At 31.4% G+C, this 13,500-nt stretch overlaps 1 protein-coding gene across 7 annotated transcripts in view; it reads right to left on the bottom strand.

The window, feature by feature from the left end:
- PHF14 (PHD finger protein 14) overlaps positions 1 to 13,500 on the bottom strand; it is a 195,611-nt gene that overhangs the window by 54,944 nt on the left and 127,167 nt on the right. Inside the window, exon 17 of one of the 7 annotated variants that reach the window (XM_081800478.1) lies at positions 890 to 7,511. The exons of the other annotated variants lie outside the window; for them this stretch is intronic. Within the exon in view, the coding sequence (XP_081656604.1) occupies positions 7,499 to 7,511 (13 nt within the window). The 3' untranslated portion in view covers positions 890 to 7,498. Of the gene's footprint in view, positions 1 to 889; positions 7,512 to 13,500 lie in introns of those variants that run through there. 7 annotated transcript variants of the gene reach the window in all.

Below are 13,500 nucleotides of genomic sequence, written 5' to 3' on the forward strand. Positions count from 1 at the left end.
TCTTATGAACCAAATAAACTTATGCACTTTTCCAAAAATCTTTTTTTAGACTCAAGACACAGACTTGTCTATCATGATAATTCCTAGCTACATGAAAACTAAAATCAAATATGAATAACAGCACTTTATTTACTATGCCAATATATTATAAACCAAAATATATTTAAAAGCAGTCAAAATATTCAAATACCTGTTGTTCTGGCATTAAGAAAAAATAATAATATGTAACATAAAGAGACTAAATGGCAAGCCCACACAATTTTATGTTCTTTCCTGTCAATTCAACTTATTTACCTTTCAATAGTTAAAACTTCAATTACATTACATATAGTTACAGGAACCTTCAGAATATGAGGACTTCTGAATTTATGAGGTTGAGACTTCTAAACAGCTGAGTGCATATTCCTCCAAGCATGAAATCTAGTATTTCAATCATCTTTGATGGGAAATTTAAAACAATCACATTCTTTGCTTCATCAAGAAAATACATTAAATATAATTTACTTTATTTTGTCATCTCAGGGTCATAAATACAAGTAACACATGCTGCTATGTGTCTAACAGCGTGCCAGCCTTTTGTGTTTGGAGTACTATCTGTCTGCTGTTCTGTTTGAATTCTCGTATTCAACTTTTATAGGTTTTCAGGGTCCTCACTTGCTTGAAAATTATTGGCTACTGCTTTCTGATATTGTGACTCTATTTGTCTAAGCATTTCCCTAACAGTAATTTGTTGTGGATTTAGAAAACAGATCTTTAACCTTAGTAAAACTATGCAAATGGACAGTTAAAAGACATGAAAATGTGTACTTTGACTGAGTTAAGTACATGGACTAAATTTTGGTTAACTATATAGTCCTTTTTGCTTCACTTCAGGTTTTTGGGCAACGTCCCTTAGAGTTCAGATTGCCAATAATCCGGGCTCTTGATAGGTGAAGAGGTATGGCATTAATGTTTTCCTAGTTCTTATCAAATTACAACCTAATTATTGCATATTTACTTTAAAACTGTGTCATAATAACTTGAATTTATGATTTATAGTGTATAACTCACATCAAACATCATGAATATAAAGGTAAATTTTAACTTATTATTTTTCACCTTCATGTATGCAGGTGATTCTTGTTGTATCTATGTATTTCCAGCTAATAAATTTAAGAACAAGTTTGCTACACTTAGATATAGTTCCAGTTTGTACCGGATTTCAATTTATTATAAAATCAAGTTACCAGCTCAAGAATAAATGCACAGGGAAAAGAAAGGTTTTATATGCTAGACTTGTTAGATGATAATGTTGAAAGTATATGCCATTTGGAAATAACATAATCCTTACTGACTACTTCATTAGTAATACCTTTTAGAATGACTTAGTCTCCATATGGAACTCTCATGTATTTATAATGGGTCTCAGAGGAAAGGCAAAATTTGCTTGTCAGAATTAGGGGGTGATATGAGAATTCTCTCAGTTAATAGCACACTCACCAGTAAATAAAAACTGTTAATATACTTAGGAACTGTCAAAATCCAGGAGAGGAAAAACACAAAGAAATAAATCAATCTTGAAATCAATAGCTCTGTTAATAAGTATGCAAATTAAAGCTCTTTCTACAAATGACTAAACTTATTTCCATGTGGAAAAAATATGGTTATTTCTACATTAGAATATTGAGGACATCCATAGCTTTATGTGCTGGTAACAAAAATATCCTGAATGATACAAGTAAACTCCAACAGAATTTGTAAGAATTAATACATCATAGACAAATGCAAGAGATACCATCAAGAATCCTAGAAACCGAAGAACAATGTAGATGGTAAAAATAGTGGATTACTTATTTCATTCACACACACACACACACTCCACTTTGGAAACTGGCAAATTTTGTCAGCCAATAAATTCTAGCTATGTTATAAATTCAGATCTTTTTTAAAAATTGAAAATCAGAAACTCCTAAGGGTCTGCAATCATTCTGCTACCTAAAAGGTGAAATAAAGTTGAAGTAGTTATTGATCAAATTATTTATGATCTCTACTTCTATTTCTTACACATACCTGGAAACATATAACTGCAGCACATAACACACATACATATTTAATTTATCAAAAAAGTGAATAAAATGTTTTAAAATCTTTTCCAAGAGCAGTCATTGACCCACAAAAGCATAGTGATATAACACAATATACTTTATTAAAGAACACAAATGTCTATGTAAAAAAAAAAAAACATTATACCAACAGCACATATACTAAGTAGAAAGGCAGTATCTTAAAATATTTAAAGAGAATATTAAACTAACCCATAAAGAAACACTATGAATTTTTTTTAATAAAATACAAATTGGATGCTTAAAGAAGTATCCTTTAAACATCTAATAAATATTGTACACATTAACACTATAGGGCATTCTAAAATTACAGTTCTAATGAGATAAAATGAATCCCATTTATAAGATGAAAGGAAACCTGACTGTTTAGATTATTACTAAATACAATTTCCTAGGTATCAGATTCATAAATGATACAGATGTAAATAATAAAGCAGCTATATATATGTGGTCTTTTACACAATGATTTGACAAAATGCAGTGACCAAATAAACACAGTTCCATATGTATTTAAAATACTTACTTAGCATACGGTTAAGTATAGCACCCTAGACAAAGAAGAGGAAGAAAATGACTTATGTTCACGTCCTAAGATCCATACAACAAGCAGTCCTTGGTTTATGTGATTACTGAGAACACGAATACAAGTAAAAATAAACTGATTTATTTCCGCCTGTGCCAAGAGAAAGGCTAAAAGCCAGTCTTCCAAAGGATTTCTTTAACCCTCTTAATTTCCAATTGATAATTTCATTAGAATACACTAAATACCTATTTTTAAACTAACTGAAACAAGTAAGTGCACCTCCTATGCATATAACTTATAGCCAGATAAGCTAAACTTCAGAAGAAGAGAAATCCATAACATGAGACTTGAAAAGGGATGTACATTTTTTTGTGATCAATTTGATCCATAATCACAGCTATTTTTTATGTCAAAGAACATTTTATTTAGATCCATGTCTATATATGGTAAAATACTGATTGAAATATATATACTATTACATCTGTTCACTCAAAAAGAAAACAGACTAAATATTGAGAGAACTGATGGGTTGGGTTTCCTTACTTTTTCATGATTTCTTTGTAAAACTTCTATATGAGAAAGATCAAAAGAATTTATCTTTAATACTAACATTACTTAAATAAAATCTCACTAGCAGCTTAAAACACCCAAACAAATCTATTAACAGTAGTGAGATTCTTTCATTGAATAGTAGCCAATTATTTCAATTACTCATTTTAACAGATGGAGAAAATGCTGGATTGTGGCCAATGAGTTAAATCACTTTTAAGATAATACACGCTTGAACAAAATTCTGCGTTCTATCAATATCAGAATAACATTTCATATCAATAAAGACATTTTACTCCTTATACTTTACAATTTTAGTGCAAACCACCTATATGACCATTTTCTAAACAAAATAATTAGAAAATGTACTTATATCATATTTTACAAATAGAAGACTAATGTGGACATCTTCAACATATTTTCATTAACGCCACTATAGACCTCTATTTTTATCACAGGCAATAATGAATGAATGAGTGCTAAGAAAGACAAATATACTCTTTACCCGTGAAAGTATATTAATTGATAAAAGTATCTGGATAATTACTGAAATCCAAATTCATATTTAATGATAACTTAAATAATGACATCAATTCAGTTAGCTACATCTGTAACAGCCAGGTTACAAGATTCAAAGAGAAACAAAAAAAATAAAACATGAAACAAAAAGAATTTATACAAAAATACACAATTAAGGTCAAGTACCTCCTCACAGCATGAAAGAATGATTAGACATTTCCATACCTGAAACACATCTGCTTTGTTCTTTAATAAACTGATCTCCATCTGCTCATGCCCTTGGAAATTTTTCAGCAGTACAACCTGCTGTGCTCAAACCCCACATAACTTTGTATTTCCCTGTTCATAATTAACTAATTACACTCTAATCAATAGTGTAGATCCTGATTTTTACAATGTAAATCAGATAAATGAGATAATAGCTGGGGGTCAATCTCATTTTATTTACAAAACCCAGCATGAACATCCAATTTCATTTTATCTTATGTACCTGAACAGCAATGAATCTTATCAGCAGGCCTATAGAAAGTCTTAGAGTGAGCACTGTGAGAAAGAGGCCTATGTTTTTATAAAGAAAGTATTTGCAAACCATGTCCACCTCAGAAATATTTTTAATCACAATCCTTAATACTATGTAAATTTACAAAGTGCTGACTCAGACAGGTAGAAAAAAATCTATCTTCATATGCATGCAACCCTAAAGCTGAGTCTCTTAAACAAGTTTCAATTGTCAAAAATAATTTTAGAAAATAAAAAAAAAAATTTTTAACATTACATTTCACTCTGCTGTAGAAAGTCCTTCTACAACTCCTTGAATAGATTTTGGCGAAATATTCATAAAATATTTCCATATTGTGAATCAAGTAAAACAGTGGTAAATTTTGTCAAATAAGGAACATTGTTTAAAAAGAGTGATAGGATGTATAAACAAGGAAATAGGATAATGATAATAAATGATTATTATTTATTGGTCAGTAATCTATTTTTAATGCCATAAATGTAAAATCAGATAAACGTCAAGAAATACATGAACTATGACGGTATAGAAGTGATACATAAAAATCATTTCTAAACTTAAGATGGATAAAGGTTAAGGCTAACCTTTTCATGTTCAAACATAACCCTAATTTCCAACCTTTTTTTTTAAACAAAGAATTAGTGAATTATGGACAAACGCTATGTTCTTTGACTAACTTGTTACCTAAAACAGTGCTGTCCCCATAATAATTAAAATTAAAAAGTAAAAAAAATTGTTTAAATGACTTTATAAAACACTGTATGTGTTTTAGATGTAACTCCTACAAACTTATCTAGAAACAAATATTTTTGAAAATGTAAGGGCATTTTTTAAGGACATTAACTCCATCTTCAGTCAATCAATGTCAACCACAACACAATGATTCTTTTAAAAACTCTTATATACAAATGGTTCTCAAAGTGCTTGGTCCCTGACCAGCAGTATCACTCAGGAATTTGTTAAAAATGCAAATTTTCAAGCATCATCCCAGATCTATTGAATTAGAACCTGTAGGGAGACAAAAGGAGGGAGTAAGGTAGGGAAGAGGACAAAAAGGAGGTGGACTAACACAACAATCTGTGTTTTAACAAACCCTTCCTATGATTCTGATGCACTATGAAATTTGAGAACCACCACTATATACTACTATATCATTCTTCTTGTATTTCTGAGTCATTTAGTTTCCTTCCTGATATTTTAGTGTATTTTTCCTTTCCCTACCTTGTGAGAAATAGCCATCAATTTACCTGTCCTGGCAATTTTATACACCTGTGAAATATGCATCATTTAGTGCATATTTTCTTAAGGACACATTAATAATATCTCCTTTGAATAGCAATTGAACCAATTATGGAAAAGAGTTAATTTTATACTGTGGAAATATGAGAGCACTTAGGAGATTATTAGGAGAAAATGTTTTATTCTACTCCCTTTAAAAGTTCCCTTACTGTGAATACATGTTTGCAGGACCAATGATCTTATGAATTATGAGATTTGTATTTGTGATGTGTGACAAAGATTTTAGTGTTAGCACCAAATATGGAATAGCATATCTACCACTGAAGACTGTAAGATGGAGAATGATGATAATGTAGTATTCTAATTAGAATCAAGGTGGAAAGGATTTTGATTAATAGTGACACCAAAACCACAAGGCTTAATGATTCCTCAAAAAATCTAAAATAAAATGACCGCTAGTAATTTCTCACCATATATCAAGGAGGGCTAGGAACATTAGCATATTCTTTTAAGGAAATGGCAATCTGTCATTTTTCTTATAATCAGTTGCAGTTAAGCAATAGTAATAATTATCAACTTTCTCTTAAGCTTATGTAGAGATAACAAGTCCTTCCTTATTCCAGAAAAAAAAAAAAAAAGCCTACTGGTTTTGCTACAGGCTATTAATATTTTTCCTCCAATGTTAAAAGATCTTTTGATAAGTTAATAATCTCAGTTTATACGTATTTTATATACATATTACTTTTATTAAACATCTTATCCAATAATATGATTCTTTACTGTAACTATAGATTACTAGCATAGAGCAACTTTATACTTACACTTGCTTTTGATTATCTATAACATTGCCTACTCTATTCCTAAAGTTTAAACTATTTTCAATTGCCACTATACCTGAAAAGATGTCCAAACCACAATTACGAATCAGGAAATTCCAAGAGACATGTTAACAATTACATGTATATGTACATTTCAATTTCAGCCAAGAGTCTCTTCTAAATCAGTTCAAGATGGAGTGATGGAATATTCAACATATTTCTGTCGTTGATTTAAAACTGGATCATTAAAACTTGAAGATCAAATTTTAATTCTGTAAACCTCTGGAAAAATATAGATGTTGATGAAGATCTTTCAGCTGGAAGGTTGTATAGTCATTAAGCTTTGTATCTCCCTCCTTATTTCATAACCTCATATTTAAGGTCACGAAAAATAAAATTATATTGAACAAGGAAAGTTCATATTAAATCAATAAAGACTGAATAAATTTGGATATTACTAAAAAAGTATCTAGAGATCAACACAGATATATTTTACTAATGAGCTTAAAATCTGAAGTTGTAAAAGTTTCATGCTAATAATATTAGTGCTTTCACACTAGGACTAATGAGCCAAAACTAGAATGGCATATGCTTCACAAGTCTTTCACTTTTGCTGAATTTTAAATAGAAATAACCTTTAATATAAGAGTCTATAGTTGTTTCCCAATGTAACATTTCACATATGAATATATGTTTTAAGTTGGATGAAACAGAATAGCGGACTAGTGGAATGCATTGTCTTTCTTGTTACTGGTATTGTTCAACAACAACAGTGAGTAGCACATTGCATTTAAGTCCCACAGGCTTCCATAACTCTTCAGTAAGTCCAAACACTGTATATCATCATTTGCCAAAGAAGCAAGAGGGAAAGACATTACTTAATAGGACAATTCTGACAAGACATTATCTACTATTTTTCAACAATGCACATATCAAATGTTTCTGATTAGTGCAAGAAAGAAAAAAAAGTAGAAGAAAAAAATAGAAAAAAATCCACACAGGCAAATTAACTGCCTTGTCAGTCCAAGCAACAAACCAGTCAATTACATTCTATCCAAACCTGACAAGCAAAGGCAACTTTTTGCAGTGATAAGCTTATGGGAAGGACAAGATAGCTGTTCTCCTTTACTTTATGTACTCTATTGAGAGTGTTATCCACATTTTTAAAATCACACTTATAAAAGAGGTTTCCAGGATTGCCTCCGAGGATGAGCTGTGGCAGAGTTGGGTCTCATGAAGGGTATCTACACAGTAAAGTGATAAGAAAAGAACATTAACATTTAAAGATCATAGCAGCTCTGTACTATGTCTTATGAAACATACTAACAATACCACAGTAGATTCAAATAACATATGATTTGGTCCAAAGAGATAGATTCCCTAAACCTAAATGCCATGATCTTGTATAGGTTCTTACTGGTTAAAATGGAATCATTTTATCCTTTGAAACATTGAGTTGCCTCCTCTTGTATTATTAGTATTGTTACTATTAGTTTTAGTTGTCAAAATAAATTTATCTTACTAAAACAGAAAAGAATATATAAAAATGTTGGAGGGTCTGTATTTACATAAGCAAACATGTATTTGATCAATAAATACTTCAAAAAATAGCAGTTTGCTCTTTTTTCTTCAACTATGGCAATTTAGCAATTCTTGAGAAACAATGCTGAAGGCATACTGAATGCAAATGTGCTGAAAACAAGCACACCTAATCACCATGTTACAGGGCTGGTTCTGCTCAACTAGAGAGTCTCAGGGAGGACATTTTCAAATGATTCTTATCCCCTGTGCTTACATTGCCTTCCTTTGTTAAGGACAATCCTAGAAATGTTTGGTTACCATTGTGAAAAGTGTATCTCGAACTAGCTATTTTAATGGACTGTGCAACAACAATGGCAGAGAATATATCTCACTGTGAAGACCTGGTAGATTATGAATGCACTAATTTTAGCCAAATTTTCAAAACTCATTCACTTCCATTTATTTCTCAAAACTTCTTCTGGTGTTTCTTGTATTCATTTCACTAGCAACATGTATTCATTTGCTACCTTCATGCCTTTATTTTCAGAGGAGAAATGTTAGGTGCTTAGTGATTAGAAGAGCATTTTTTTTTTTTTTTGACTGTGGTAAACATAGACATTTATTTCCTTCAGGTATCTATACCTATGTAGATGAGGTGAAACTGTCAAAGTAGTCACACATCATAGAGAAACTTCATTTTAAAATTTACTAGAAAGATGTGTTTAATGCTTCTAAGTTCCATTGAGAAAAAGAAAGTGAAAAGTGGCACAATCACAGACAAATACAGCACTGCTGAGAAGAGCTACCACACCAAGCTGAATAATTTCCAAAGAAAGCAAAAACAAAACTGTACAAGAAAAAAAAGAATATAATGTGAAACATAGTTTTCAGAGAAATGTACTTATCGACATATGAGAAATAAACAGAAAGAGTTGAATTCCCTTGTCAAATAACAAGGACATAGGGAGAGCTGAATTCCCTTGCTGAATAGTCATATGTGCTAACTTTTCTCAGTGCTTCAGTCTCTAAGAGCTTTAAGCACATTCTGAATGTGATATTCTGAGAAGTGCTTTGACTGCAACTTAAGAACTACTACATAAGCATAATGCAAGAGGAAGCAACCACACCATTTACCAGAGAAGTATAATTAAATCTTAATTACACGCACAAATGATGAGGACTAGCAGACAACCCAAAAGATGTGTATTTAACTTTGAAAGGAATTTGAACATAGAAACATTAGATATCATGGAAATCTCCTTTAAACCCCAATTAAATCTAAGTTGAACTCTGAAAAAAACTAAAAAGCTATTGCTAATATTCCTCTATCCTAAAATTTCCCTTACTATTCCAAATCTCCCTTAAAGCTAGAATAAGCAGTGTGACTTGTTTTGGCTACTATTTTCCTAGGACAAAAGACTATGTGGTCTTTTACATCAGAGATCAAATTGTGGCTTCGTATTTATTCCATATTTATCTAGTAAGCTTACATATAAATTACTACAGAAAAAAGGAATTAAGTATTTTCAAAGGGCTTCCCTGATGCATGCAAGAGTAGTCTGTATCTTGTATAGTTGGAATTGCCTGCCAAGAAGCATTTACTTCTTCTGACCCAACAAAGTCAATATGCTAACACAGTGTACTCTAGAGAGGCAGTATACCTAATGATTAGAGCATAAGCTACGTAGTCAAGACTACCTAGACTCAAACCCTAATTCCACCACTTTCTAGTTGTGTGATCTTGGACAAGTAATTCTTCTCAGTTCCCTCACCCATAAAATAAGGATAAAATCTGTATCTATTTCCTGGGATTACAGGAAATAAAATATGGAAAGCACTAGCACATTGGCCCATAAAAAGCATCAGTAAATCTCAGCAACTAATATGAAGAGGTTTATCAAACAGTGTAAGTATTTACTGGAAGGGAAAATTTTATATTTTAATACATAATTTATATAGTATCAATATGTAATTGGAATAATTTCTATTTCACGATGCTTAGTAACTCTGTACCTCAGTTACCTAATTTCCAAAATGGAGATGTGCATACCTCATAGGACTGTTGTAAAAACTGAATGAGATGATACATTTGGAGAGCAAAGAATAGAGTCTGGACATAGTAAACACCTAACATTAGCATTATTTAAATTCCCAGTCCATAAAGACTTTAAAATAACATTTTACTAGGGTTCAATTACAAACGTTAAAAATATGAGAATCTTACACATTATTACCTAGATATAAAAATCTATCAACTCCAAAATTTATATCCAATGTTATTTTCAAATTCATTTCACCTCTAATTTCATTAATATTATGATTATTTCGTATGTCCAAAACTATGCAAAACCAATGCAAATCAAAACCTTGTTATAGAAGGAACAGATTAAACAGGATGTTTGATTAAAAAAAGAAAGAAAAACCAGAAAATATAGTTGGTTTCTAATACTAGGATTTGGATTATGCTTATTTTGTATGACTCCAAGGACTGAAATTATTAAGGAGAGACATGTCAATCACTTGGGGAGAGAAATTGCCCACGGTCAGACCTGCCTCAAAAGGAAATGGGTTACTTACACACTCCTATTCCTGAAAGAAGCTCTCTCCCTGTCTCTTAGTAGTGATACTTGGCAGATGACGCAAGTATCGGATGGTGTGATTACAGGCTTTGAGATCCTTTTCAGGACTGTACAGTGTTTTGGAATCTCTTCAAGTTACAAAAGTTACAAATTTTGAGAAAAAATAAGATTGATGCCTTTATTTTACAGATGAGACAATGACTTTAGAGATAGCTTAATTCAAGGTCATTCATCTAGCCAAAAGCAGAACTGTGGCTAGAGTTCCAGTCTTTCCAAACAATTCAATGTATAATAGATAATCCTTTCTGTGTAACTTAAAATAGTGACACATTTCAATGGAAAATAAGTAAAAATTTTCAAAAACAAATTTTACTGAAAAATAGATGAGTGAATGAGAAATATTTCACTGCTATATATGCTTGAAGTTATATTTACTACTCTAAAATGGCTTTCTCCAGAAATACCACACTTCACTATGTAATATATACCATGTTCAGGCTTTTGTTTTCTTTAAATACAAATTACTTGTTTATAATGTATTTAAAAAGAAAAATAAAATTTAAAAATTTAAACACTGATAACATGTAACATACAAACATTTATGGAATCATACAAAGTTATTTAAAGGTTAAGTATTTTAATTAATATAGATTTAAAAATCAAAGAATGTCATATTAAATACTGAATGTGTAAGGCAAATTAGCCATCCTACACATCTAACAAAATTAAATCAAGTTAGTTATAAAAGAAAAAAACATACTGAGTAAACATTTTTTTAATGTAATTTTATCAGAATATCACCTTAATAAGAAAAATTCAGTGGCAACTGGGTTACCCTCATTATCCAAATATGAATATCGTAAAAATTAAACATCTCTTCCTAAATTTGTACTAGTGGAAAAACATTCTTAAAAATAACTATTTTCCTTTGCCAGACCCGGTTTATTTTCTAATTTCCTCTTTAGGATCTAACCTTTTTACGACGTACAATACAGCATCATTTTATGTTCGAAGACATTAACTTAAATCACTGATACATTGCTTTTTATAAAGCCAGGTCTAAAACAAAAAGGCAGCATTCTTAGTGGTAGGGATGGCCAAGTAGCTTCTAAGAATGGTGATATAAAGCATTCAATTTTAAATTTTAGACTGTTGTGCCTGTAAGATATCTTTGTTACCCAAAGTTTGTTCAGTAAATGTTCATGATAGCCTTGGAATATTGCATTTGGAGACTAACGTAAAGTACAGCAGGGTCAAGTGGAGAATAAAGCAGGAGAACACATGGCCTACTCTGAATATTAGGAAGGATACTGCTGGGCTTCCTACAATGACTAGAGTTGAGGTTTAAGCCATTTTATCGGGCAAGAGAAAGACCCAAAACTTTGGAGGAACTGAAATATATTAGAGCTACAGAATGCAGTTATACGCTAGCCATAAAAATGAGTAGAGCTAAGGCAAACAGTGGAATCCATGGAGGGCTAATCAGAAGTAAGAAACACAGAAAGAAGGCAAAAGAAAACACTGAAACACCTAAGTAGGAAACAGTGAAACAGAATAACATAGTGAAACAGATGTTGAGAAAGATCTCAAGGAAGCCACAAGAATGAAAAAGGGAGGGAATGGACTTCAAGAAATGTTATGATGGATAATTGTTCCCAAATTATTCTGATATTTGTAGTTTTCAAATAATACACCACAGCTATATTTAAAAATTTTTTGGAACAAAATCATTATAATTATATGAATAAAAGTAAATATGCTAAGATGCTATAAGATTAAAGGAATTTAAATTCTTATTTTGGGATTTTTTTGTATGTATATTTTTATAATGAACAAAATTTAAAATACGTTTCCAAGCACATGTCTTTAAGTTTTTAAAAGGATTTTTCTTTCTTTCTTTCTTTGAGAGAGAGGGAGAGCAAGAGAACACACAAGTAGGGAAGAGGATCAGAGGAAGAGGGAGAAGCAGACCCCCTGCTGAGTAGAGAGCCTGATGCCAGGCTCAGTCCCAGGACCCTGGGATCATGACCTGAGCCGAAGGCAGACGCTTAACTGACTGAGCCACCCAGGTGCCCCTGCCTTTATTATTACTATTTTTTAATTAACAGACTTTATTTTTCAAAGTTTTAGGAAAATTGAGTAGATATACAGAGATTCACGTATACTCCCTCCTACACACACACACACACCCCACCCCTCCCTTTAAATTTAAATGTTAAAGTCTTCATTTTTATACAATGGACACTTTTGATAGCTCCGGGGTAAGAAAAAATGAAAAAGAAGAATGACAGAAACAGAGGAAGAAACAAACATGCTGAGATTTGGGAATGTGCACATTTCATTGATTCTTACTCAGTGTAACGATACTGGACAAGTCTCTGAGTTAGAGACAAAGTAAACAATGAACTTTGAGTATTTAAAGGGAAGGGAGATTTTCAGAGGAGAGCTGAACTAGCCTTCACTGCCTCTGGCATTCAGTGTGTGTTTTAGATTCTTATATTAATTGTGAAGAAGTAAGATAATATTTGAAGAGTGTGATACATTAAGGATGTATACTGTAAACCCTAGGGCAAATATTAATTCTTAAAACAGTCTAATTAATAAGACAACAATGGAGATAGGACAGAATCGTAAAAAAATACCCAATGCAGAAGTAGGCAGAAAAAGAGAATAAAAAATAACAAAGAACAGATGAAATAAATAGAAAACAATACCAAGATGGTAGATTTAAATTCAATCATGTCAATAATGACATTAATTCTAAATGATGTTACCTCGTTAAAAGACTGAGACTGTCAAATTGGATAAAACAGCACGTTCCAACTATATGCTGTTTACTAGAAATACAATCCATTTTAAATATAGTCTGTATATCTGAGTGTGCATATATGTATGGAGATATATATATCATAATAAATTATAAATATAAAGCTATTCTAAGCATAAAGATATAGTTAAAAGTAAAAAAGGGTAAAAGATATACCATGGAAACAGCAATCAGTAACCTACAGTAACATCAGACCTACTGCCTACAGTAACATCAGACAAAGTAAGTTTCAATAGAGCTACCATACGATCCAGCAATTGCACTACTGGGTATTTACCCCAAAGATACAAAAGTAGGAATCCGAAG

This window comes from Leptonychotes weddellii, chromosome 12, assembly GCF_054177405.1.
Source record: "Leptonychotes weddellii isolate Sample4059 chromosome 12, ASM5417740v2, whole genome shotgun sequence".
In the NCBI taxonomy this organism is placed as follows: domain Eukaryota; kingdom Metazoa; phylum Chordata; class Mammalia; order Carnivora; family Phocidae; genus Leptonychotes; species Leptonychotes weddellii.